The sequence below is a fragment of the Mugil cephalus genome, chromosome 8 (genome assembly GCF_022458985.1).
Source record: "Mugil cephalus isolate CIBA_MC_2020 chromosome 8, CIBA_Mcephalus_1.1, whole genome shotgun sequence".
Taxonomy (NCBI): domain Eukaryota; kingdom Metazoa; phylum Chordata; class Actinopteri; order Mugiliformes; family Mugilidae; genus Mugil; species Mugil cephalus.
This window is the reverse complement of record NC_061777.1, coordinates 14064309-14089241: the sequence shown is the minus strand read 5'-3', so window position 1 is coordinate 14089241 and position 24933 is coordinate 14064309. Positions and strand designations below refer to the sequence as shown.

General features: G+C 41.8%; 4 protein-coding genes across 4 annotated transcripts; 3 read left to right on the top strand and 1 right to left on the bottom strand.

The window, feature by feature from the left end:
* Positions 1-140: 140 nt before the first annotated feature.
* On the top strand, positions 141-10655 carry ube3b (ubiquitin protein ligase E3B). Its single transcript, XM_047591864.1, has 27 exons — positions 141-716; positions 916-1084; positions 1225-1342; positions 1874-1933; positions 2031-2135; positions 2220-2316; positions 2404-2489; positions 2627-2709; positions 2832-2937; positions 3043-3163; positions 3277-3454; positions 4029-4195; positions 4289-4456; positions 4552-4723; positions 4807-4925; positions 5021-5135; positions 5929-6028; positions 6100-6219; positions 6304-6480; positions 6570-6680; positions 6772-6909; positions 7027-7092; positions 7176-7234; positions 7323-7505; positions 7756-7867; positions 7977-8069; positions 8148-10655. The coding sequence occupies exons 2-27, from the start codon at positions 924-926 to the stop codon at positions 8337-8339; spliced, it is 3207 nt and encodes a 1068-aa protein (XP_047447820.1). The 5' UTR covers positions 141-716; positions 916-923; the 3' UTR covers positions 8340-10655.
* A 118-nt stretch (positions 10656-10773) lies between these two features.
* On the top strand, positions 10774-14552 carry aldh3b2 (aldehyde dehydrogenase 3 family, member B2). Its single transcript, XM_047591929.1, has 10 exons — positions 10774-11084; positions 11572-11767; positions 12085-12195; positions 12501-12621; positions 12704-12789; positions 13262-13343; positions 13427-13816; positions 13912-14078; positions 14170-14269; positions 14346-14552. The coding sequence occupies exons 1-10, from the start codon at positions 11032-11034 to the stop codon at positions 14543-14545; spliced, it is 1506 nt and encodes a 501-aa protein (XP_047447885.1). The 5' UTR covers positions 10774-11031; the 3' UTR covers positions 14546-14552.
* Positions 14553-14838: 286 nt separating this feature from the next.
* mmab (metabolism of cobalamin associated B) lies at positions 14839-16514 on the bottom strand. Its single transcript, XM_047591983.1, has 9 exons — positions 16344-16514; positions 16057-16112; positions 15887-15980; positions 15763-15820; positions 15604-15676; positions 15423-15520; positions 15282-15346; positions 15146-15205; positions 14839-15063 (listed from the first exon to the last, which is right to left on the bottom strand). Exons 1-9 carry the CDS (start codon positions 16445-16447, stop codon positions 14979-14981), a joined length of 693 nt encoding a protein of 230 aa, XP_047447939.1. The 5' UTR covers positions 16448-16514; the 3' UTR covers positions 14839-14978.
* Positions 16515-16664: 150 nt separating this feature from the next.
* Positions 16665-24376, top strand: mvk (mevalonate kinase). The gene is made up of 10 exons (XM_047591943.1): positions 16665-17039; positions 17342-17489; positions 17972-18116; positions 19552-19707; positions 20201-20304; positions 20469-20514; positions 20678-20768; positions 21184-21303; positions 21445-21598; positions 23086-24376. The coding sequence occupies exons 1-10, from the start codon at positions 16962-16964 to the stop codon at positions 23235-23237; spliced, it is 1194 nt and encodes a 397-aa protein (XP_047447899.1). The 5' UTR covers positions 16665-16961; the 3' UTR covers positions 23238-24376.
* Positions 24377-24933: the final 557 nt, after the last annotated feature.

The following is a 24933-nucleotide window of genomic DNA, read 5'->3' as shown; positions in this document are numbered from 1 at the left end:
AGTACACAGGTGATAATGCAGCGTCTCACCTCAGCTCACTTTATACCCTGCAAATTATAATTCACATATAAAGGTTAATAGCTTAATAACACTGACTCGTACATATCCGCTGCTTGAAGGGGTAACAGTGATAACAGTCCCCCAACACCCACCCAACACATTGGCCGACACTTTTATTCAACATCAGAAATACGAAATTGCTGTTTTTACAACACGAACAGCGATGGTTGTGTGATAAAATTGAGATTTTGTAGATTCTAGATTCTAGATTTCCCATTCTCGTATCGCGGTGTGTACATGAAGACAAACACTACCCGGAATAATTTAATGCGACACAGGGGATTAATGGCTGCAGTCAATGTACGGATCTCCTCTCATTGTTTACATTTACAAACGTCATGTTCCCTGGGTTTACGGGACTGGCATTGACCTAGGATCAAACCTAGCCCCACAACGATGCTGAAAGTCGTTATATAGATGGAAGCAAAAGTCTACTCGAGTCAGTATCGAGCCGTCAAGTAGCGAACTAGCCGTGTGTGCTAACTACTCCAGCTCCATCTTTACTGAATCGCTCTTTGCTTCGGGATGGCAAGTTAGTGTTCTCGTTTTATTTGGCTTCTCTACTGCTTAGAAATCAAAGATAGCAAAATGCCCGAGGAGGTATAGCGGCGGGTGAGCCTCAAGGCCAGACAAAACCTAAATCTTCAACGTCGCAGGTAAGTTCAATGTTGTGTTCACCCAAAACACTGTGTTGTTGTACTATTAGGATGATGCATGTTCACGGTTTACAGTCTTCGGAGAGTCTTCATGTTCCTACTGACGCCACTGCCCTCAATGTTGGCAAACCAGCATGCGGATTATAGGCGTGTAACTTTATAGTACAGCAGCCAAGTGGTTTGCCTCCTTTATTTCCAGGGTGCACAATGTTTAGTGTGCCTCAAAGCTCCAAGTCCGAGTTCCTGGACAAAGCCAGGCAGGCCAGGGAGGAGAGGAAGGGACAGAAGGAGAAAGAGAGAGCAGCAATCAACATCCAAGCCCTGGTCAGGAGATTTCTCTGTCGCTGCAGACTCCAGAAACAAATAAGGTGCTCATCTATTTCATTAACTGTGATTTAAGAGCTTTAAATTCTGTATGGAATCATGAACACCATAAGTAAATATTACTTGCATTATTTAAAACCCTTTTTAAGTGTCTGCTCACTATTTTCACTCTGTGTCTCACCAGGAAAGAGGTTGATGACTTTTTTCAAGCTTCGGAAACTGGGACATCCAAAAGAAATGCACTTTCAATTTTCAAAATTGCTAGGAAATTACTGTTCATATATTGCCTGGAAGATAAGATGGTGAGTGGCTGTCAGTCATATTTACTGTAGACCACTATGTATATGCGCTCACTTGATAAAATCTTAGATGCACTAGTGGTAACTAATGCCTTCTAATATAACCACCCTGCACTTAATCCCCCTTCACGACTGTTATAGTGCTCAGTTCAAATTAAAAAAGTCAAAGATAAAGACAAAGACGATTTTGATTGGTTCAAGGCACAGAAAAACAACAAGTCAGACAAAAAACAACCATTAACACACTAAGAATAACCTACAAAGGCTATTTTTCATGAAGCTATTGGCAACATGCAGCCACTTTTTCAGGCGCATTTTTCAAAATTAAAAGACGGTTACATTAGAATACATTTGTTTTCAATAGTTTACATGTGAGCGTATGTGTAGTGAAAGTTAGTTCACTTTCATAATCATGTTAATTCCGTTAATTCCTACATCTGTGCGGATATTTGAGGCAGGTGTAAACATAAGACTTGTAATTTTTACATTTGACTTGGGATGTGCAACTTAAGTGTGTGCAATTTCATTTATCAGAGGTTTGAGAAGCTCTGTCGTGCCATCCTGGCCAGCATGGAGGTTGAAAATGAACCTAAAGTGAGTGCGCATATGTTTATACCCTCCACATACTAAACACACATTTTTTTAAAAAGATTGTTGTCTTATTACTATTATTGTGACATTTGGTCCACAGGTGTGGTATGTTTCCTTGACTCTCTCCAAAGACCTCACCATTCCCTGGCTCAAACAGATAAAAGATGTTCTGTGGACCTGTTGTCAACTACTGAAAATTTTGAAGGTCAGTCTTGTAGCATGTGGTGCTGTTTTGATCTTTATTTTATCATTTGAGCTGTGCATAAAACTGTCTTTTTGTGATTTCCAGCCTGACATACTTCAGGACAACAAGTTGGTAACGCTGTACCTCACCATGCTGGTGACCTTTACTGACACATCCACCTGGCGGATAGTCAGAGGGAAGGGTGAGTCTCAAGTTAAGTCAAAGTTTTTTTGTTTTTTTTTTGTTGCGAGGCGTATTTTAAACTGCATATTTCCCCTTCCCATTTTAGGTGAGGCTCTCAGACCTGCTTTGACAAGGATTTGTGAAAATATCATGGGCCATCTCAATCAAAAAGGATTCTATTCAATGCTGCAGGTCCAGTTTCAGTGTTACAACTACTTGTTTAAGTTCATTAAAAGATTCAATGAAATAGTGTGCTATCTGCTTCTTTCCACAGAACCTAAATTTCATTTGAATGAAGCATGCTTTGCCTGTTAACTTCTCTTGTTTAGATCTTGCTGACCAATGGCTTGGCTCGCTCTAAACCATCTCTCTCCAAAGGCACGCTGACAGCCATCTTCACTTTGTCATTAAGGTAACTTCGTATTCCAGTTTTCATTAAGAGGATGGGGCATTTTAATTAAAGTTTTATTTGATGCGCTGTTTTTGTGGTTTTGATTGTAGGCTGCCTTTTTAATTAAGTCTTATCATTTTCAGGCCAGTCATTGCTGCTCACTTCTCAGATAACCTGCTGAGATCATTCCTCCTTCACATCATGTCAGTTCCAGCCATAGTCTACCATCTCAATGTGCTTACTCCAGAGGTAACATCTCCCTTTTGTGTGTTGTTTGTGCCTTGCGGTATTCAGTGCCTGTATGTAAATTGATCTGTAAGAGAGTAGGTTTTAATATCTGCTCTGTCTTAACAGTGCATGGCGTCCATACAGACACATGACCTGCTGCGAAAGTTCATTTTGTTTCTCAGTCGGGAAGAACAGTGTTTGGACATCTGTGTGTGCCTCGAGGGAAGCCACACGCTCTGCTTACTTGGTACAATATTTACTTTGCAGACATGAAATCTCATACAGAGATACAGATTATAAAATCACTGAGGGTCCCGTAGACTGTTAATTTCACCCCTGTTGTTGCATCTTGTTTCATAGGCAACCTGATTCAGTTGGGCTACCTTAATGAGAAAGTCTTAGAGGAGGAAGCCAACCATTTTGTGAAGGACCTGACGGACATGCTGTCCTACTGCCAGGGATATGTTTCGCAAAAGAAGTCCAACCTGACCCACTGGCATCCTGTCCTTGGCTGGTTTTCCCAAACTGTCGACTACGGGTCAGTGATTGTATTTTCATGAAATTATTTAAGATGGCGGCTTTATCCTGTCTAGAAAAGGGTTGCATAATCTGGTTGTCCAAATTGTCCAACCAGAGGAAATCTCTGACGTTCTTTAAATCTAAAAGCAAACATAGTGGACAACAAGCTTAATGAGATGGTTTGATGGAATAGCCTCAGCTGATTGGTCCTTCCTTCAGTTTAAAATTTCTTGTAAAACATTAAGCTATCACTTTTTACCTTTTAACTCTTTGACGTTCCTCTGGGTGGTATAAGGGACAGCAGTAGCTTTTTGAACCAATCAGAGTTCTGTACACGAGTTGTGTTTGAGTAAATGCTGCATGCAGTATGTAATTTTCTTCTGATTTCATTGATAAAAGTCATTTTAAAACAAAAAAAGACCATGCATGAGCACCAAAATGTTCATGAACAGCATTCAATTTACTTTGGGTCTTAAATAGGTGTTTTTTTTGCAAAACGGCTGGAATGATAAGATGTTAAATAATGAATATTTGTGTACTTATTATGTCAGACTGAGTACATGACTCTGTCTTCCTTCCTGCATCCTCTGCAGTCTCAATGAGTCCATGCCATTGGTCACCAAACAGCTTCAGCACCTGTGGGGTGTATCTGTTATTCGAACCCTCTTCAGTGACGTCCTCTCAAAAAAACTGGAGAGTCAGGAGCCTACTCCCCCACCCCCACAGCCTAGCACATCACAAAACAATCTACCAGTTAAAAGTAGGTTCTAAATAAGCACAACCATATTAGGATATTTTGAAATCCGTACAAATCCATTGATGTAGATTATCCTCACCTCCTCGCTTTATACAGACCTGTTCAAGCGAGCGTTTCAGAAGTCGGCTTCTGTGCGAAACATCCTGAAACCAGTCGGAGGAAAGCGAGTCGACTCAGTGGAAGTTCAGAAGGTGTGCAGCATCTGTGTGCTCTACCAGACGGCTCTTTCTACGCTGACGCAAATACGCCTCCAGATCCTAACTGGTCAGTAACAGAATCAGATAGTTTCATGTTACGTGTACGTAAAACATTTCCGAAACATCATTACATATGTTTGTGTACATTCTGTTTATCTGCAGGTCTGACGCATCTTGATGATCTTTTACCCAAACTTTGGGCCTTTATCTGTGAGCTCGGTCCTCAGGGAGGCCTCAAACTCTTCATGGAGTGTCTGAACAACGACACTGAAGAATCCAAGCAGCTCCTGGCCATGCTCATGCTCTTCTGTGACTGCTCGCGCCACCTCATCACGTAATGTCACAGAATTTTACGAGATACTGCATAATGGCCATATTCGCAGAAGCATGTTTTGAAGCAAGTTTAATTTGTCACAGAATTCTGGATGACATTGAAGTCTATGAAGAACAAACATCATTCAAGATAGAAGAACTTATCACCATCTCGTCTTTTCTGAACACATTTGTGTACAAGATGGTATGGGATGGCATCTTGGGTGAGTGTGAGGCCTTAACAGAATCTTGAAAGTCGACGGTGATGGCACCTTGCTGAAAAGGCGTATATATTAATTATGCATTTTATGTTTAACAGAAAATGCAAAGGGAGAAAAACTGGAGTTGTTCCACAGTGTGCACGGCTGGCTGATGGTGCTTTATGAACGGGACTGCAGGAGAAGGTTCACCCCTGATGACCATTGGCTACGCAAGTAAATACGAGCTCTGAAACTGTTGCTGCATTTACGTGGGCACTAATATCCCACTTAAAATCAGAATAATAATCCTAATAGCGCAGCCACCTCATTCAGAAGAGATTGACTCAACTGGAAAGAATCTCAGACCCAATAACTGAAAATACAGTGATATTGAAAGCACGGGTCCATTTAGAGCCTCATTCTATTGAATTAATTGTCAAAAAAGTTGTGGAAAAATCAGTTATATCTATTTTCCACAAAGCGGGCATTTAATCTACATGATTTTATGTCCTAATTCAGGGGTTTTTAAGGTTTTTCAGGCCAAGGACCCTCAAACTGATGGGGAGATTAAGTAGGGACCCCCTAACTACTATATGTTATTATTATTATTTTGCATTCAGTATTAAGTTACTGAAATAATACAGGTTCAAATATACATTTTTTATTTCGAAAATGTGCAACAGTAGTGGTGGTGGTGGTAATGTCTTCTGACTCCAATTATCTCTTTAGTAAAAGATGTTGGATTGGATTCAAAAATATATAAAAAATCTCTAATCACCAAATAGTTTACGACCCCTCTGCAGTACCTCTGTGTACCCCCTAGGGGTCACAGACCCCCTGTTGAAGCCCTGTGTCCTAATTGATGTTTTGGGACATACGTCTCAACATCATCTGTGATTAGCAACATATCAGTGGAGGTGTAGAAATAATGTAAATGTAGAACTGTAAACTGTCTTTAACAGCTCTGTTTCAGGATAAAAGTATTTGTTACTAAAGCTCCTTTACATACTCCTGCTGTTGCCTTCAGGGACCTAAAACCCAGTCTGTTGTTCCAAGAGCTGGAGAAGGGCAAAAAAAGGGCCCAACTTTTACTGCAGTACATCCCACACGTCATTCCACATAAAAACGTGAGTAAACGACAGTTTTTTAATGAGGGGTGTCATTTTCCTTTTTATAATTGCGTTCTCTCTCATTTTAGAGGGTGCTGCTGTTCAGGAATATCGTCACAAAGGAAAAAGAAAGTTTAGGATTGGTCGAAACGAGCTCTGCGTCACCACACGTCACCCATATTACAATCCGCCGCTCACGGATGTTAGAGGTATGGAGTCAACGGATCTGAAAGCAACAAATGAAATGAGAGTATTGTGCAAGTCGTTCCATAACAACACTTCTCTGTCTTAAGGATGGATATGATCAGCTCCGTCGGCTACCGGTGAATTCTATAAAAGGAGTGATTCGTGTGAAGTTTGTTAATGACCTGGGAGTGGACGAGGCTGGTATTGATCAGGATGGCGTCTTCAAAGAGTTTCTAGAGGAGATCATTAAGAAGGTTTTCAATCCTGCTCTCAATCTTTTCAAGGTAACTCAGGCAAATGCCACTTTTTAACCACCGTGCTTCAGCTGTTGATGTTCCTCTTTTATGTGATGAGAGGTTGTTTTTTTTCCTAGACTACAAGTGGAAACGAAAGGTTGTATCCTTCACCCACATCTTACATCCACGAGAATCACCTGCAGCTGTTTGAGTTTGTGGGGAAGATGCTCGGGAAAGCTGTGTACGAGGTACATCACATTTCTAATTCGTTGCTGTCACTCTGAACATTTGGTGTGGTGGTCTTCAGTGATTGTGTCTTCATCTCTTCTGTGTATTTAGGGCATTGTCGTGGACGTCCCTTTTGCCTCCTTCTTCCTCAGTCAAGTGCTGGGTCACCACCACACCACTTTCTACAGCTCCATTGATGAGCTTCCCTCACTGGACTCCGAGTTTTACAAGAACCTTACTTCCATCAAGGTCAGAAAACATATTATTTCTTCACTTATTTGCCAACTTAACCGCTTAAGGTCAAATTGTTATACTTGTGTTTGTAATAATCACATAAATACACATTTCATTTTGGATTATGTTTAGCGCTACGATGGAGATGTAGGGGATCTTGGACTGACGTTGTCCTATGATGAGGATGTTATGGGGCAGGTAAGGATGGAAAGCATGGTGGATATGATATATTGCAATCAAATACATACAAATCTACAAGCTAATTTTATGATCCATTACAGCTTGTCTGTCATGAATTGATACCTGGAGGGAAAACTATGCCAGTCACCAACGAAAACAAGTATGTGAATTCAGATTCATCTTAAAAACCAAAGTATACGGACTCATTTTATGTTTAAAATAATCTACAACCTCATCTCTGCCTGCAGAATCAGCTACATCCACCTCATGGCTCACTTTCGGATGCACACACAGATTAAGGAGCAAACGGCCGCTTTCATCCGGGGCTTCCGCAGCATCATTAATCCAGAGTGGCTGCACATGTTCTCCACGCCCGAGGTTCAGCGTCTCGTCTCAGGAGATAACGCTGAGATTGATCTCGATGACCTCAAGTTAGTAACGTTTTACCTCTGTCTCATTTTGTCCTGTCTCCATTATGGGTGATGTCATCCGGTGGATACAGATACATGCCGGTTTATGAGCAGAGTTTATAATCCGTCTATTACTGCAACAAGTGTAGCGATTAGAGAAGCATTGCGTCATGGTTCCATTATTTCATTAAGTCAGATAGACATCTCGCATGATGTTGTCCCACTTTGCGGTTTAATAATCTCTTGGGTTTCGTCTTCCTCTCTTTGTCAGGAAACACACTGTCTATTACGGAGGTTTTCACAGCAGCCATCGTGTCATCATCTGGCTGTGGGACATCCTGTCCAGCGACTTCAATGCTGAAGAGAGGGCTATGTTCCTTAAGGTAAGTCGGCATTTGTTTGCAACAGCCACATGTTGTTTGTTGCCACCACTGAGGGGGTTTAATTGTTTATTGTCTTTTAATTTAAAAATTATTTTTTTTATTATTACAGTTTGTCACCAGCTGCTCAAGGCCGCCTCTTCTAGGTTTTGCCTACCTCAAACCACCTTTCTCCATCCGCTGTGTGGAGGTTTCAGATGATCAGGTAAGAATTGAAATTAAAACATTAACTGAATATTGTATGTGCACACTGAAACTGATGCATTTCGTCTGCTGCGTTCAGGACACTGGAGACACTCTTGGCAGTGTCCTCAGGGGCTTTTTCACGATCCGGAAGAAGGAACCCGGAGGCCGACTTCCTACTTCGTCCACGTGCTTCAACCTACTCAAGCTGCCCAACTACAGCAAAAAGAGCATCCTGCGTGACAAGCTACGCTACGCTATCAGTATGAACACAGGCTTTGAGCTCTCCTAACTTAGCTGCATCTGGACAATCCGCACAGGAGTGTTGCGTTAATCAGCCCGAAACCAAGCGAGAGGGTCAGCTTTCCTGGACTGGAGCCTGTCGTATCAAAGGGGCATCACATGAACAAAAGGGGGATTCATGAAGGATCTAGTCTCTTCTCTTTCCTTTTGTCTCTTATGAAAACTGGATGAGCTCAGAGGGAGCGATCTCTACTGTAACTCACTCTCTCCCATCAAAGGGGGATGCTGTTCCTGCAGCACAATCCAATTTTTAACCTCTCCCTCTACCACTCCAAAAATTGAAAATACCATGTATTTAACTTTTATGAGACACAGACACACAGTGGCTAGAGCAGTGTTACTCAGGCTTAACAGAATCATTTTTTGGATCTAACACTCCCATTTAAATGAACTGGAAAGCAATACAGATGCAATGCAAGCCATTAGACACATGGTCGACTCTCTTGGGTGAAAGCAAGTGATGCATTGATAATATGCTTACCAGCTTGGATTCCATTATCCGGGCATCTTTTAGCTGATACTGGATGAGTCTTAAAATGTTTTGCCGAACATAATGCATCTTTTATAAGTGGAAGACAAATCAATGTCTTGTGTGCAGCGTCCACGGCTGAGAGGCGGATCATAACTGCGATCCCGAGTTTATTACATTATGCCCCATTTTGAGGAAAATCCCGTTGACCTCTGTCCATTTCTCCCCACAAAAAGAAAGCGGAGTCACCCCAGAGAGACGCTGGCCTATCGCCTGCCTCCGCTCCAGTTCAGCAGCGAATGAGTTCTTGACACACACACCAAAAAAAAAAAAAAATCTGATTATGCTGTTTGATTTTAAGAAAGATGTCCTGCTGTAGCATCAGTTACTTTCGAGAAAAAGAACTTGAAGCGTTTTGCCATTATTTGTCTCTGCTGAGCAGACGCAGCAGCTCCATGTCACACATTTGTGCTCGACCTCCATTTTAAAAACATGCCGCGGACAATTAATCACGTTAGTCTTTCTACTTAATACAAGAAAAAAAAAAAACATCATCACCATACCTTTGAATAATGCTCAGTGCCTCATGTATTGCCACCATCCCTTTCTATCTCATGCCTGACTGTGTTCCAGCGGTAACCAATAACCACATATATCGGAAGCAAGCCATAGAAATGGGGACTATGGTTCCTGGAAAACCCTACCACTGTACTACAACAACTACAGCAGCAACCGAGGAGGGTCATACTCATGCTCTCTGATCTCTGTGGACTTTTCAAGCCATGCAGATAAGAATTTGAGGTTATAAAACCTTTCAACATGATGTCATGGACTGAACTGGTTCGTCAACGAAGCGTGACTGTTCGGCGCGATGCTCACTTGGAAATGTTGCGCACGGCTTTTTTTCTTTTCTTCTTCTTTCTTTGTGGCTGTTCAGAAAAGGGACATGAGGGTGAATGTTACCTTATAGGCCTAAATAATACCTTACACAGGGTTCATTTACATCAGACGGTTAAGACATTTTGCCCATTTACCAGAAAGTGGACTGCTACTTTCAAAGGAAGCATCAAATCTTTACCATGTTCTGTATTATGCAAAAAAAAAAAAGGGTGTTGAGATGAGATACTTTTTGTTAATAAGTAATCAGTCTATAGAACATACTGATCAATATTGCCATGTTTCTAACTAGTTATATCATGGCCACTAACTTGTGTAAAAAAAATAATTAAAAAAAAGCAATTTATAATTTAAAATGCAACCATTACACACACACGTACATACATATATATATAAATATATAAATAATTTGGTTGTATTGAAATTACCTCCAGTCTAGCCACGACATTAGATTATTCTGACAAACGAGTAGGGAGGATTTCACTTCAGCTACCAGAACCTGAAACACTGCAAATGGATTTACACAAAATACTATGAGGAGTGTGTGTGTGTGTCAGCTACGAGAGATGAAAGATACCTCATGCGATTGTCTGTCTGGTCTGATGAGGCCTCTCATCCGTTTTAAATGATGTCAAGGGTAGGCTAGACTTTCCATGCATCAGAGGACTCCTGGTGCGGACTTTGAACTCTTAACTGTTTTAGTACAAAAGGAAAAAAAAAAAAAAGACAAAAATGGAAGAGTTTCCATCCGTCCAAGTAAAGATTTTGCCCTCTTTTTAAAGTGTCTTTGAAACTGTTGAACCTGGCTGCACTACATTTTAGAAACGTTGGTGAGAAAAACAACACTAAAGAGATTCCCATGTGAGATTTGTCTATGTGTAAGATACTTTCCCCCCTGTAATGTTAAATCGTGTACACAAGTAAATCATTTACTTTAAATCGTTTATACACAATGGCTGTTTTTTTTTTCTTCTCCCAAACTCATAAATTATTAATTAAGTACAAACACCTGCTGAATCTGGAAAGACGCAACACGGCGGAGGAAGCCACGCGTGAAAACGACACATGCTGCGGCTCTGTGACAGGCTGGTAATTGACCTTAAACACGTTTGAGACATTAACAACAGGCGGTGGGACTGAGCTTCGTCTCGTAGTCCACGTACTCTGGTGTTTACTGAGCACCGTGCATTGCGGATTATGCGTAATTGCGCACGTCTGTGTCAAATTCTCCATTGTGCTCCCTGCCTGCGCTGCGTGGCAATTCGCGAGAGGTGGACGGTGTGAGCATTTCCAAAAAGCCCGAACCTCCACAACTATGAGCAATCCACCGAGTCCTTCGCCCACCCGATGGTTCAAAGCGCTGCGGAGGTAAGTGGTTCAACATGTTTATGTATTGTTTTTTTTCTTCTTTTTGGCACTGAATAGAGCTGAACTTGCATCATCAGGAATTTTATGTAACGGTTTTAGAAGTTGCTTTCTGCAAATAAATGAGCTACGTCTGCTGTCCTTCGCTCACCTCTGCTGGCCTCTAGCCTTGTAGTGCTACATTAGACTCCAGCTTTCTTAGTTTTATGTGAATCAGCTGACTGGAGTCACTAGGATTTTCCACTATCCTCCCAGCCAGTCGGGTTTTAACCTAGCAGGTGCATGGTGCATAGGCTTAACTCCACACTGCTCCATTCAGAAAGGCCAACACTGGAGATTTGTTGACTTGAAGAAACATGAGTGGAAAAATAAGGGCATGCTCTGTTTGTCAGAGGAATGGCCGGTTAACATGCAGAAGGTAAAGTGATGAGAAATGGACTGAACATGTGTTTGAAAGCAGTGCGGGGTTAAAAGTAGTCAACTGTTCTAGGACCAGGCTGGGCGAGCCTTGTTTGAAGACATACCCTGTGGAGTGCGAGGACCTTCTGAGGAGGTCCAGAGTTGCCTTTCAAGCTGGACGCACCCTCAAGGAGAACATCAGACTAGCTCAGCTGGAGGCTGTGGTGCGGATGCTGGAGGAACATGAGTGCGACTTTGTGGATGCTCTTGGGAGGGACCTCCACAAGGTGACACTGGATGCTGTCTCCTCCTGTGTTTATGTTTGCTGCAGTAGAGCCATGTTTTTAACTGTGAGAACTAACATAATGTCTGTGAAGGTTCTCAGTCATCCAGGTCGTGGTAATCTAAAAGGTGTTTAAAGAAAGCTAACTGGGCTTGTCGAATTTCTTCATCCGAGTAGCTTCTGCAATTGTGGCTACTCGGACGAGTGGCAAAACATCCTCAAGATATTCTACAAGTCCAGTTGCCTTTCTTTAACATGATGGTGCAAATGTTAATTTTTTTTTTCTTGGTTTATTTGTCTGCACCCCATGCTTTCAATCAGCCACGGTTTGAAACAGTTATGTCTGAGCTGATTGTGGTCAAGAATGAGGCTCTTTACGCCATCACCAACCTAAAGAAGTGGATGCAACCGCAGCCCGTGGAAAGAAACCTGGTGAGACTGGTGTGTGTGTGTGTGTGTGTGTGTAATGCCCTTTTTCATAAAAACCATTTTCTTAATAATATTATTAGGATTACTGATGACTTATTTAACCTTTCGGAAAGCGCATTCCATCTCGCTGCTACAAAGAAATGTATTGTGCTGAGAGCAACAAAGCAGATTAAAAGTTAAGTGGCCTTGTGGTTTTCGCGAGAATACAGCGGGCTGATGTCTTTTTCTCTATGCAATACCGTGTCCTGGTTAGAACTCTACCAGCCTTTGCTTGTATTTTGTTTCACATGTCACCATGGTTGGTGTAGTCCACCACGTTGGATGAGTGTCTGGTGATCAGTGAGCCGCTGGGGGTGGTGTTTATCATGGGGACCTGGTGTAGTCCTATCCAAATGTGTCTGGTGCCACTGGTTGGAGCCATTGCAGCAGGTAAAGCAATCATTTAGTTCTCAGAAACACAGGTTTATAGATTATTTTAGAGCCACTGATGAGCTTTTATTTATCTGTGCAGGAAATTGTGCAATTATCAGCCCCTCTGAGTTCACTGTCCACACAGCGGAGCTCCTCCATCGTCTTGTTCCCTACTACTTGGATAATGTGAGTACGTTGGCATAGAGGGCTGATTAGCTAATCTCTCTTTAGTTTAAACAATTTACAGTGTGTTGATATCTCAAGTGTGGCTTTCATGACAAAATTGACATAATTTGTTGCCATAGGTGCGCTGGATCATCTGAGGTAATATAGGAGAAGAATATGGTTTTGTTCACTGCTGTCAAAGCAAAAATGTCTGCAGTCTAAGCAGAGTAGTTTAATGACTCATCTGTATAAAGATTCTTAAACAGGTACCTTTGTTGTAGGCTTTTTTTTTTTTTAAAGAGTGCACTCAAATGAGCAAAAACTCAAATGAGCCATTGTTCAGTGAGATTAGACTTTGCTAAAACACTCGGATCTGAGATTGTGGGACCATCCAGTCTGCAAAGATGGAATCAGATGGCAAATGAGGGGGAAACAAAAAGATGATGAAGTGAAAAGTAATTATCTGATAAGAAAAATTCTTATTTTCCTCAAGGAATGCTTCCATGTGATTCTTGCAGGCATGAATGATTTGCCTGAGCTGGTGGAACTCAAATTTGATCACGTTTTCTTTACAGGTAAACCTAACGCGACCTTTGACATCATTTGACTATAAAATAAATGATCCAGAAATGCATTAAACATGGCTGTCGCCCCATAGGAAACCGAGAAGATGGAATTAGAATTGCTCAGGCCGCAGCCCGCAGCGTCACCCCCGTCACCCTGATTATAGGAGGAAAGAACCCGTGTTACGTGGACCAAGACTGTGACATTGCCACCGCCGTGCAGCGCATTGCTTGGGCACGTTTCCACAATGCCGGACAGAGCTTGGTGGCTCCCGATTACATTTTATGCCACGCGGATGTCAAAGCACGGCTGGTGCAGGCCCTGAAGTGCTGTCTGATGCAGTTCTATGGATCCGATCCCAGAGAGTCCCGCAGCTTTGGGCGCATGGTCAATCTGGAGATCTTCAACCGCATGAAAGACATACTGTGGCGATGTGGAAAAGTATCCGTGGGTGGGCAAGTGATAGAAGCAGAGAAGTATATAGGTAAAAACATTTGATAGTGAATTCTGAAGACACCAACCGATATGTGAATCATATCTAATCTTTGTGGTACTCATTCATTTTTGTTCTGTCGGAAGCCCCAACAATTTTGACAGAGGTGTCAGAATCGGACCCCATCATGCAACATGAGGTTTTTGGCCCAGTCCTTCCTGTTTTGACTGTAAACAGTGTTGATGAAGCAATTACCTTTATTAATAAGCAAGAGAAACCCCTCTGTGTGTATGCATATTCCAGCAACACTAAGGTACATCATATAAATTTCAAGTGTATTCATTTACATGTGTGGGTTAGGCAGCGTGTATCCTGATCATATGTTGGCCTCTCTGACGATGCAGGTCATTTCGAGGTTAATGAGCGAGACCTCTAGTGGAAGCTTTTGCTCCAACGACTGCATCCTGCAGAGTCTGATGGTGGCGCTGCCTTTTGGTGGAGTAGGTACGTCTATGGCTTCAGAGTTAAAGAGTGTCCCAACAGTATTGCCTGCGATTGATCCCCTCTTCCCTTTTCCCAGGTGCCAGTGGAATGGGTTCCTTCCATGGCCGCTGCAGTTTCGACACCTTCTCCCACAGGAAATCATGCTTGCTTCGAGGTACGCGGTTTGAGTGCGTCACCTATCTGCGCTATCCGCCTTATGAGGACCGCAATCTGTCTCTAATGACATGGGCCAGTACCCTGTCCCAGAAGAGCCAGGGCTGGTGCCAGATCCTGTGACTGTGTGGGAGGGGAAATGAAAGAGCTGAGCTGGAATAAAACGAAGTACCCGCTAGGTCATGAACAGTCCCGACATGCAAGTGTATTATTGCATAATTAAAACAAGAGTAAAGTCACATTTAATATATCCATAATAATGGACAATTGTGAAGTCAACAAGAACAGACAGAATTATTTACAGGCTCTTTATAAAATCTATACAATCTTAATTTTTGCATCAGTTTAGCTGAAGGTGCAACATGTTTGATCAAATGTAACCCTTGGAAATAACAGAAATCGCAGGATAACAGTAGTTTGGAGAAGTACACTTGATTTATTATAACCCTATGATCATGTGGAAAAAATGTGATCATGTGAACCTCATTCACTTGTTTTAATGCATTTACAATATGACTTAAATATCTCATCCAAGAATTAAGCTTGTGCTGCATCGTCATTCAGGTCTCTTGTAGATTGTCTCCTCGTTGCCTTCTTTCATTGCTGCATATCTCGCTACGGTGAACAGGTAGTCGCTCAGTCTGAGTGAAAATATAAGGACACTTTCAGGTGTGTGGTGGAAAAAACTATCTTCTCGTATTCGCTTTAAAGTGCAACACTGACCTGTTCAAGAACTTGGCAACATCTGGATCCGCCTCCCCTGAGCGCACAATGGGAGCAACACTGTAACAAGAATGAAGAGTTGTCCAGATGTACCAGTGGAACAAAGCAATGATTCTGGACACGGGCTGAAACTTACCTGCGTTCTGCTCTCCGACAGATTGTCCGAGCTAAGTGTAAAGCTGCGCTACTCTTCCCACCCGACTGCGAAAACAAAGTGTAACTGTGAAAACCTGAAATCTCGAAAGAATAAGGGGCACAGAAGTACAAATGAGCTTACTGGTAAAATGAAGTTGGTCAGAGGAGGGAGTTCTTCAGTAAAGTTATCAATCCAGGTTTCCAGTTCTTCAATTGGCTTTGCAGTAAATTTAGTTCTTGCTTGAAAAGACAGATGGGAAAGGACAGTTTTGTCTTTGATCACCGGGGAAAAACAAACACTTTATTTGCTAGCATGTGCATACTTCTATGGCTTTCTCTTGCAGATGATCTGGGAGTAGCAATATTGGAGCCCACATCTTGTAAAATGCACTGTATCTGCAATAAAAAATAAAAAACAATCTTGAGTGACTGTAAAGTGTCAGGACTGAGGTACGCTAATAAGTGCGACATGAAAATCAAACCTTGTCCAGCTGATGTGTGAACGTGTGGCCTTTGTCGAGGCAGAATTCTCTGGCCAATCTGTAAAGCAAATCAAGATTTAACCTTTAAGTGAGCCAGATTATTTTAAAATACTAGACGTTTTACCCTATAGAGGATGACAGTTCGTCTGTGTTTCCTAAGGCTTCAAAAATGTGATCCTCCTTCGGCCTCCTTTCTCCTGTAAATGTGCTTGAGAAACCTGTACAGCAAGAATTAAAACAGCTTTTTAGGATGCAATTTATACTCACATATTACTTATGAGCTTGATAACTAACCTTTATCTCCAGTTTTGGTGTAGATTTTGGGCATGTTTCCTCTTTCAGTGACATAACTGTTGGAGGTAAAAGAAAAAAAATGAAAAGATTTTGATAAAACTAAAGGAGTCTTTATTAAAGTTTTGTTTTGCCAACAATAGCAAACTGTCTCCGGTGCTAAAACATTCTTTATTTTTAAGGTATCCAGCTTCCAGACTAGCAAAGACAGCAGTTGTGTAACATCACACGGACAGCTACATAAACACTTCCCACATGTACTTTCACAGACAACGGAGATATACGAATACCTTCTGACTGAACACACTGGCGTCTTTGTCCGATGCTCACTTATAAACCTGCATGAACGCACAAAACAACGTAGGGGCGCAGGCTTGATGATAAACGATGTCATGTTTAGCTACAGGATGGCAGCTAAAGGTGAGCAACGCGCTGAGTTTTAGTTTGTCCCTCTGTGGCGCCCGTACTTAAGGGGCGTTTCGTTTTCATGGCATGATTGGTCAACTCACCAGGCGATGAGCGAATGCAGGACGCTGATTGGTCAGAAGAAAATATATTCAACCAGCTGCGACGCTGATTGGACAGCGGAAGTCACAACTGGGTTCGTCACTCGTCCTGTGTGTCAGCTGTGTTTTTAACGCGCTACATTGAGGAGAGTTTGTTCTGAAGGCATCTCTTTCTTGTTTGATTATAAAAATGTTTTTTTAAACTCCTGATATTTATCGTTCGTTTGTGAAAAAGCACAGAGTTGCGGGCGCGGACTGTCGACTGCTCGTTGCAGGTTCAGCGGATTAACATTAGATAAGCTAGCTAACAGTAATACTGTCAGTGAAAAGTTAAAGTCGAAGGTGTCCAGGTGTCCAGGTGTCCAGCGCTGCACACAGTTTATACTTTGGAAACTTACAGAAATGTACGTTAAGGACTTGTTCGTGTCTGCTCCTGGGAAGGCGATTCTCCACGGAGAGCACGCAGTTGTTCACGGAAAGGTAATCTATGAGGATGACTATTATAATCTATGAAATTGGTGCATCAACTATTATGTCAGCAAAAGCGTGAATATGATACTGGTTTGTGGACTAACGAGACTCCTCATACTTCCCTCCAAGAATCTGTATTTTCTCCTCATTTCCTCACACTGCTCTACAGATAGTTGATGCATATTACATTATAAGGAAAGCACGTTCAAATTTGTAGTAGCATCGATAAACGTACACCAGTTAAGTTTTATATGTCAAAAAGGGATCTTTTATTGATCCTTTGCTTGTTCTGTTGTGGCTTTTCCTTGCAGGTGGCTCTCGCTGTGAGTTTGAACCTGAGGACATATTTGCGGCTGAAGGCCACCACTTCTGGCAAAGTTTGCATCAACCTCCCCAATATTGACACATTCTTCAGCTGCGAGCTGTCTGATCTCAAACAGCTTGTCCCTTCTTCCTGTGGTAAGTGACAATTCAGCACTGGTTGCACTGGGCTCTGGTTTCACCCCCTTTTTTCTTCGGCATGCAAATATTTTGACTTGTTATTAATTCATTTATCAACTGCAGCAATTGCACGTGCAGTCACTAGTTACAGTCAAATGTATGCTAGGAAAATAAGGTTAGGATGGTTGAGTGAGTGTGGGGATGTGACATAGGTGGGTGACGAACGTACTATATAGGCTTTGTCAACGCAGACATTGCCACTACAATGAGAAGACTTGACTGCAACACTATTCAAGTTATGAGTTTCTGGAGTTTTGCTGCAGCCACGAATCCCCTTGTACTGTCTTAAACACGCCAGGATGTTATGTTGGTGTCAAACTTTGATCTTTTTGTCATATGAATGAATTACTACCTCACTGGGCAATTCTTAATAAACACTACTCCTTATTTTATACACCTGCCTACATACTAAAGTGTGTATTGCTGTGATATGTCAATAGGTAAGAGGGACGAGGTGCAACGTCTGGATGCTGAACTTGTGAGGAAACTGCGTGAATTTGTTGGTGCAACCAATGGAAACTTGGATCCTTCCAAAATGGCCCTCATAGCCTTCTTTTACATCTACGTCTCGCTGTTCGGGTCAAGGTGAGACAGTTTTCAGATGAGCACAAAACCCAAATTACAGATATATATATGTAAAGCAATCCAGAAACCAGGGCCATTAAATATTACTCGACTCCAAAACTGCTGTGCCACCTGTTTCAGATCAGTAGCTACAAGGGGGACCACATCAGATCTGAGAGTGTCTCACAGTTAAATCCCATCAAAAGTTTTTTTTTAAAAATGCACTGGTTATGTGAAATAGTGTAATGAGTCATTTCTATTAACAATTAATCATTAAATAAAAGACACAAACTTAAACAAAAATGAAATTAATTGAAAGCCGAAAAGCAACACTTGTTACCTGGAGGTGGTGCAACTTAAAATGGCAAGAGCTATTACTTTCTCTACCTGTAGGTGTTGCAGGCAAAGTGTGCAGCTGTAGAATGACAAAATTTCTCTACCTCGTGGAAAAGTCACCGCATGTTTGACCCACATTTAACATTTGTGTGCTACAACAACATAGTTAATATTAAATCAGGAAAATCTGTGCTGTTTATCTTGTGTAGCATAGTATATGTACTAAATTATATCATAGTGGGGTTACTTGCTTTACATTACATTTTTTTCCACACAATGACTTCTGCTCCTGTCTGCACTGAGACACCTTCATTGATAATATATGATATTCTCTATAGTTCAGCTTATGTCTATCACGTTCTGTTAAAAAAAAAATAAAAAGAAAACCCTCCTCTTCTAAATGAAGATGGCAAAGAGAGGGAGAGTCAGAAAGGTTGGGTGTTAGTCTTAGCAGCTCCAGCAGCTGTGAACAGGATGGATGGGAAGCGGGGAACGTTAGCTTCAGGTTGTTGGGAAGCTTAATCGGCACTGACACAGTGCTGGCGTGTCTCAGAGAGGTGATGGGTTCTGACAGGATGGCCACTAATGAGAGTCTGGCACTGAGCCCCTCTGCACCCTTTAACAAGTCTGGATGTGTTTTCCCCCCGAGAGAAGAGCCGGACAATTAGTTTAGAGTATTCTCCTTTCTGCCCGAAAGCAGCTTCCCTGACAGACGCTGACAGAAGTGTCAAGTAAGTTTCTGTTGCATACGTTAGGGTGTGGATTACACAACCTCTATACCGTAATTACACCAGTTAACATAATTCTAAATAATGAATTGTGATGACATGTTACTTACTTGATAGTTTCATGCTTTCACCACAATAGACAGCCACTGAGTAAATGAGAACCATCTATTAATATTAGTAAATGAATAGCAATGCTAAAAGGTTGTGTGTTGTTTCTCATTTTGAGGATGCAGTTGCAAACGCCTGTAGCCTGCACATTAAATACTTTTATCCTGACACAATTATCATATCAGTTATTGCAATTACCTCTAGTAATCTGTTAAACAACTGTAATAATGCCCTATTTAAGTCATACACAAATAGAAGCTCAGTCTCTGTGATTATTTTCTCAGTGAGCTGCCCAGCCTGACGCTGTCTGTGTGGTCGGAGCTGCCGACTGGCGCCGGACTGGGCTCGAGTGCGGCCTTCTCGGTGTCTGTAGCTGCAGCTCTGCTCTGTGCAAGCGGAGCAATCCCATGTCCTCTCAAAGAGTGGGATCACACCGCCAGGTAATGACCTCGTTTTAAGTGCAGGTGGTGCTGTGAGACACTGTTTTGCACAAACAGAACTTTAGGCTTGATAATAATATTTTAATATTGCAGGTCTACAAACTAAGAAGCATGTATAGATAGTACTTGATACAGTATAAATCGTTTCACAAAAACGAAACCGCAACATAATACAGTCTATAATCTATTTTTTAAATCTGTTTCTGTCTTTATAGATATGCAAATATGCAAATGTGAGATGTAGAATCTTTTTAGCTGAAATCTTTTTTTTTTCGCAAACATTTACACAAATGTTTGGATGTATTGTCAGTATGCTGCTGCTGTGGGATATAGTGCTTCAAAATCAGATTGCATTATCACAATGAGCATCTCAATTAACATTAAGTGAACAAACAGCCTTTTAACAGTGTTATGGGAAGTAGTTAAGTGAGGCGGGTAGAAGACCTGAGAGGATTTGCTGTGCTTCAAAGTTCTTCATTTAAAATGACTGCAGATGGTGTCAGGAGGACTTGGAGCTGATCAACAGTTGGGCTTTCCAGGGGGAGACGATCATCCATGGCAATCCTTCAGGAGTAGACAACGCTGTAGGAACATGGGGTGAGGCTTGAAATGATCCAGCATACGGCACAGTGCATATGGCGCTATAGCGCCTTCTGTTTACACACAACACCCATTAATAGAAACGTCGCAGGACTGAACCACCACAGTTCATTATCATGCGATGATTATCTCTTTAATGATTTTGCTTTTTCTTTATGCAGGGGGCATGCTGAGATTCTTGGCCGGAAAGATAATACCGCTAAGCAGGTGCTGATTAACACTTTCAAAATTCATTTCATTTAAATCCATTTATAAAATCAGTGGGGTAGTTTTTGTACACAGAGAACAAATAATGACAATAATAACAGCGCATTAACATTAGTGGACCAGTGTCTGTCTGAACTCTGTAATCTGTCTGCTTTATTTCCAGGGTGCCGTTATTAAGAATCCTCCTCACTAACACCAAAGTACCACGTAGCACCAAGGTACTTGTTGCCGGGGTGAAGGACAAAATTAACAAGGTACTAAATGGTTTCTTCCTCCCTCATGTGTTACTTGCCGCCACTGTAATTAATATAATGGACGACGCTTTTGCATGGCAGATACTCCAGAGCATACCGTTGAGTGCCTTCATAAAATATTAAAATTAAACTCTTAGCCAGCACCCCTGTGTCCTGTTGCCTTGGTGACACCAGCAGGTGTGCAGATTTCCGTCTCAGACGTGTGTGGATGGGTCTGGATGGTGCTGTGGCGGTTTTTGTGATGGAGCTGGAGCGCAACCAAAGTCGCGCCTGCCATTTTTTAATTTTTTTTTTGACAGTTTATCCATTTGATTGATAAAACTGATAAGATTTTCAAAACACAACGATATGTGTTGTTTTGCATTTCTGTGAACAAGTGGTGCTGGAAGTTTCCTATCTGTTTTCCCTCTTATAGTTTCCCTCCATCGTGACCCCTGTGCTTGACTCGGTCGATGCCATTTCCTGCACTTGTGAGAAAGTCCTCTCAGACATGACCTGTGAACCCATCACTGGAGAGCACTACAATATCCTAGAGGTGCAAAATATTAGTAGATTGTGTAAATCGGTGCTTAATGTACGATACCAAGTTTCTTTTTTTAAAGTAAAATATTCGTATCCACCAGTTCTTTGCCAGCTTCAACGGGTATTAACTGCGGCTGTGTCACATCATTTATAGGAGCTCATTGACATCAACCAGCACCACCTGAATGTGATGGGTGTGGGGCACCCTGCCCTGGACACGCTGTGCCGCGTCACATTGGCCAGAGGGCTCCACAGCAAGCTAACAGGCGCAGGAGGAGGAGGCTGCGGCATCACACTTCTGAGACCAGGTGCTGTAGACTAGTTTTTATTTCGTGTTTGCCTTATCAGTGTTTCGTTCAATGTTAGCCAACGTGATTCTGTGTTAAACACAAAGTGAGACCTTCAGCTCAAGGAAAATAGGTGTAAGGTACACAAGCCTAAAACAAATTTTTAAAAAAAATTCACACAATGCCACAGACTGGGCTTAAACACAATGAGTGCACCTAATTTTACATGAAGGAGCATACTCTAAGGAGTCAGACATTTGTGCTCCAATCAATGAATGCACACATAATAACAGGCCACAGATGGAAAAAAAATGATACATATTAACTAGTAAATGTCTAAGTCCTTATAAAAAATAGACTTATACGTGTGTTGTTGTGGCTGTGCACAAAGGCATCAGTGATTATGTTGCTGCCCAAGGCGTCTCTCCCTTCAAGAGTCCACAGTGCTGACCCACAAGAAAAACTCTGCTTACCTGCATTAACCTCATTAGATTCCCACTGTAATTTGTGATTCTAATGAAACTAATTTCAGTCACCGCATTTGGACGTCCGTGGAGCAAGACATAATCTGTTGTTATACAACCCATTGCTAATTATACACTAAAAAAATGTCATCTGGGTAACATAAAGTTCATTTTGTTTTGCGTCCATTGGCAAAATCAGGTCAGGTTTTTTTAGTCTAAAGTGATCTGTTTAATAATTAATTTTATACATTAGAGTAGGTCCACGTTAACATTTTAAAATAGACAACATTCATTTCTTTGGGAGTGCTGGGTGGGGCTAGTCCAGGGGTTGCTACAGCACCCCCAAACCTCTCTCTGGCACCACCTATGATTTGTGTTTAATGAACTCGGTTAGATGAGCCAAACTGTCAAACTCCTGCTGTTAGCAAATGTTCCTATTTCCTCAAACGCTCCCTTACTCTTACTCTGATTTGAGAGGCAGCAAATGATGAGAAGGCTGCACGTGAAGTGTGTGGCTGGTTTTAAGAAAATGTTGTCTCTCTTTGGCAAACAAGCAAAGTTAAGTCTTTTCCTTATAATAAGTTTTAAATCTTACAAATATTTCTAAATGTTCTTTATTTGTTCTCTTAGCAAGCGGTTCTGTCTGCGTGGAGTTATTTCCAAGTGCCACAGCTCTCAGAGCCTTTACTGGAAAGCCCTTTGTGTTAAGGGAGGGAGCACTGAGTTATTTTATCTTTCCATTTAAAAGATTACATCTGTAGCTTTACATTTTCAAGTGTGGTTGGAGTCAGTATTATTGTGAGGCTGTGTCCTTCATCTTGTGCGTTTCCTGGGTGTGGCAGCAAATAGCAGGGAAGGACCCAATATTTGGTACATTCACACAATTCACAGACTGAAAGGAATAGTGGTTTTTGTAGCAACCTCTTTATTTACACACACAAAATTACGTATGAATTAACAAACAGCTGTTCTGTTCGACTGCAAAACCTCTTTGTTTTTTGACCTTTTCTGACATGACTTTATTATGACTTGCTTACTTTATAGAAACAGACTCCTCGGTTGTCCAGAGTACAGCGCAGGACTTGAGAGACTGCGGCTTTGACTGCTGGGAAACGAGTATTGGTGGACCAGGTGTCCAGCAGCACTCTACCGTCTCTGTTAAAGAGGAAATTCTGGAGATTTTAAATCGATACTGAGACCCGTGGATGAACGAGAGAACACCTCAAGACCTGATCATTCTGAACTAATAAAGTGTCCTAAATGGAATATTTCAGACTGAGTGGAGAAGGACAGAACATCCTTGGTTGCTAATCAAGATATTCCAGACTGAAAAATGCTTGAAATTAACCATAGCAGCTCTTTTGTGTGTTTTTGGTTTAATTTATCTTCTTAACATCTGAGTTTAAATGAACTATGGGAGAAATTGCCTGTGCGCTGAGATCTTTGGCCACTAGGTGGCATCATAATTGCACAAATGGCACTCATAAAACGGTTTAAGGTAAGAGGCTCTGATAAAGTTGATTAATGTGGAAAAGAAGCTCTGGCTTAATTAAGTTGTGTCTTCCTCTAAATGTTTACAGCAGCAGGTTCTACCTTTTTTAATCCAGTGGACGGTCAGTACTCCTGGTGTGGTAACATGCAACGTTAGATAACAGCAAGAATGCGAGCGACCGTTCTCCAGGAGTGTTTTTAAAGGCAGTCAGAAAATCATAACGCCTTAAATGTATTCAGAGAACGATTCACATGTAATGTCAACCCTTGACTGTGGTGAATTATAATTGTCAAGACTGATGCATGTCGCTGCACATGAAGCACGAAGGAAGGAATCTAAAATGATTCTGAAAACAAAGAGACGTCTTAAAATTCTAATAGCTTTGCGCTGTATTTATTTCTGCTTTTAAAGACTAACCGGCTGTGTTGTTTTGCTCACAGAGAATGGGGAAAGAGGGGGAGCAGCAGTGTGTGGCCTCTCTGGAGCACTGGATTAGCGCCACAATAATATGAATCAACAGCGAGCGGTGTCCTTCTGAGTCACACGTTTGCGGAGAGGGAGGCGCACACGTGCACACTCTAACACACACTAACACACCAGCTTTCCCCTAAATTCTTCTCCACCTAATCGCTCATCCTCCTAAGCATTACAAAAAAAAAATATTCTGCAAATGCCGCAGATACAGAAGACGGATCTGTTCAGAATATCCCTGATTTGGAGAAAAGGTCATTGTGGGATTCAGCTGAGTTTGAATATCCATTTCATTTTCTATTTTTTAAATGTCAGGAAGATTGAGTAGTACAAATCTGGCAGTGTACGCGAATAAACGACATTTGTCACCCCTCCCTCCCTTTCTGCCTGGCGCCCCCTCTGTCCTCTTGAATTGTGTCATCTTTATGTCAGGGCGGCCCCCCCGTCAGCATGCCGCACAGTTGCCCCTAACCCCTGCTGGAATTTAATTACCACTGCGCTTTTCAATTGAAATGGCATTGATGAGGGGGGACAAGAGGGAGAAAACCGAGCCGGTTTTATCCGAAGCCCCTCTTTTTCTTTTCCGTCTCGTTCTCTCCGTCAGTCCTTTTACCCCTGTGAGGCACATATGGTATTTTTTTTATATATATATATATATATATATATATATATATCAATGTCAGCGCCTGCTTCTTTCTGCTCTGATGAATAAAATCTAAGGAGGGCCCGAGATTATTCCAGATAACGGAGCGAGTGGGGAAAGGGGGTCAAGGTTTGAGGGAATGTGTCAGAATTTGAGAGATACGGTGAAACCGGTGCGCCGTCTCCCAGCAGTGAGGCGGGAGACGTACAAATCATTTGACGTCTCGGGGTTTTAGGGAGTTTTGTCTGGATGGATCAATGTGAGAGGATCAAGGATGAATTATTCA

Excerpts from the sequence above, each read along its gene's own strand:
- ube3b (XM_047591864.1), top strand. The coding sequence starts at position 924 with ATGTTTAGTGTGCCTCAAAGCTCCAAGTCCGAGTTCCTGGACAAAGCC. Across the intron at positions 1,934-2,030 it reads AGGTTGAAAATGAACCTAAA|GTGTGGTATGTTTCCTTGAC; the intron begins GTGAGTGCGCAT and ends TTTGGTCCACAG. Across the intron at positions 2,317-2,403 it reads GCGGATAGTCAGAGGGAAGG|GTGAGGCTCTCAGACCTGCT; the intron begins GTGAGTCTCAAG and ends TTCCCATTTTAG.
- mvk (XM_047591943.1), top strand. The coding sequence starts at position 16,962 with ATGTACGTTAAGGACTTGTTCGTGTCTGCTCCTGGGAAGGCGATTCTC. Across the intron at positions 20,305-20,468 it reads CAACGCTGTAGGAACATGGG|GGGGCATGCTGAGATTCTTG; the intron begins GTGAGGCTTGAA and ends TTCTTTATGCAG. Across the intron at positions 20,515-20,677 it reads AAGATAATACCGCTAAGCAG|GGTGCCGTTATTAAGAATCC; the intron begins GTGCTGATTAAC and ends CTTTATTTCCAG.
- mmab (XM_047591983.1), bottom strand. The coding sequence starts at position 16,447 with ATGACATCGTTTATCATCAAGCCTGCGCCCCTACGTTGTTTTGTGCGT. Across the intron at positions 15,981-16,056 it reads CACCAAAACTGGAGATAAAG|GTTTCTCAAGCACATTTACA; the intron begins GTTAGTTATCAA and ends CTTGCTGTACAG. Across the intron at positions 15,206-15,281 it reads TGTCGGAGAGCAGAACGCAG|TGTTGCTCCCATTGTGCGCT; the intron begins GTAAGTTTCAGC and ends TTCTTGTTACAG.
- aldh3b2 (XM_047591929.1), top strand. The coding sequence starts at position 11,032 with ATGAGCAATCCACCGAGTCCTTCGCCCACCCGATGGTTCAAAGCGCTG. Across the intron at positions 11,768-12,084 it reads TTGGGAGGGACCTCCACAAG|CCACGGTTTGAAACAGTTAT; the intron begins GTGACACTGGAT and ends GCTTTCAATCAG. Across the intron at positions 13,344-13,426 it reads TGATCACGTTTTCTTTACAG|GAAACCGAGAAGATGGAATT; the intron begins GTAAACCTAACG and ends GTCGCCCCATAG.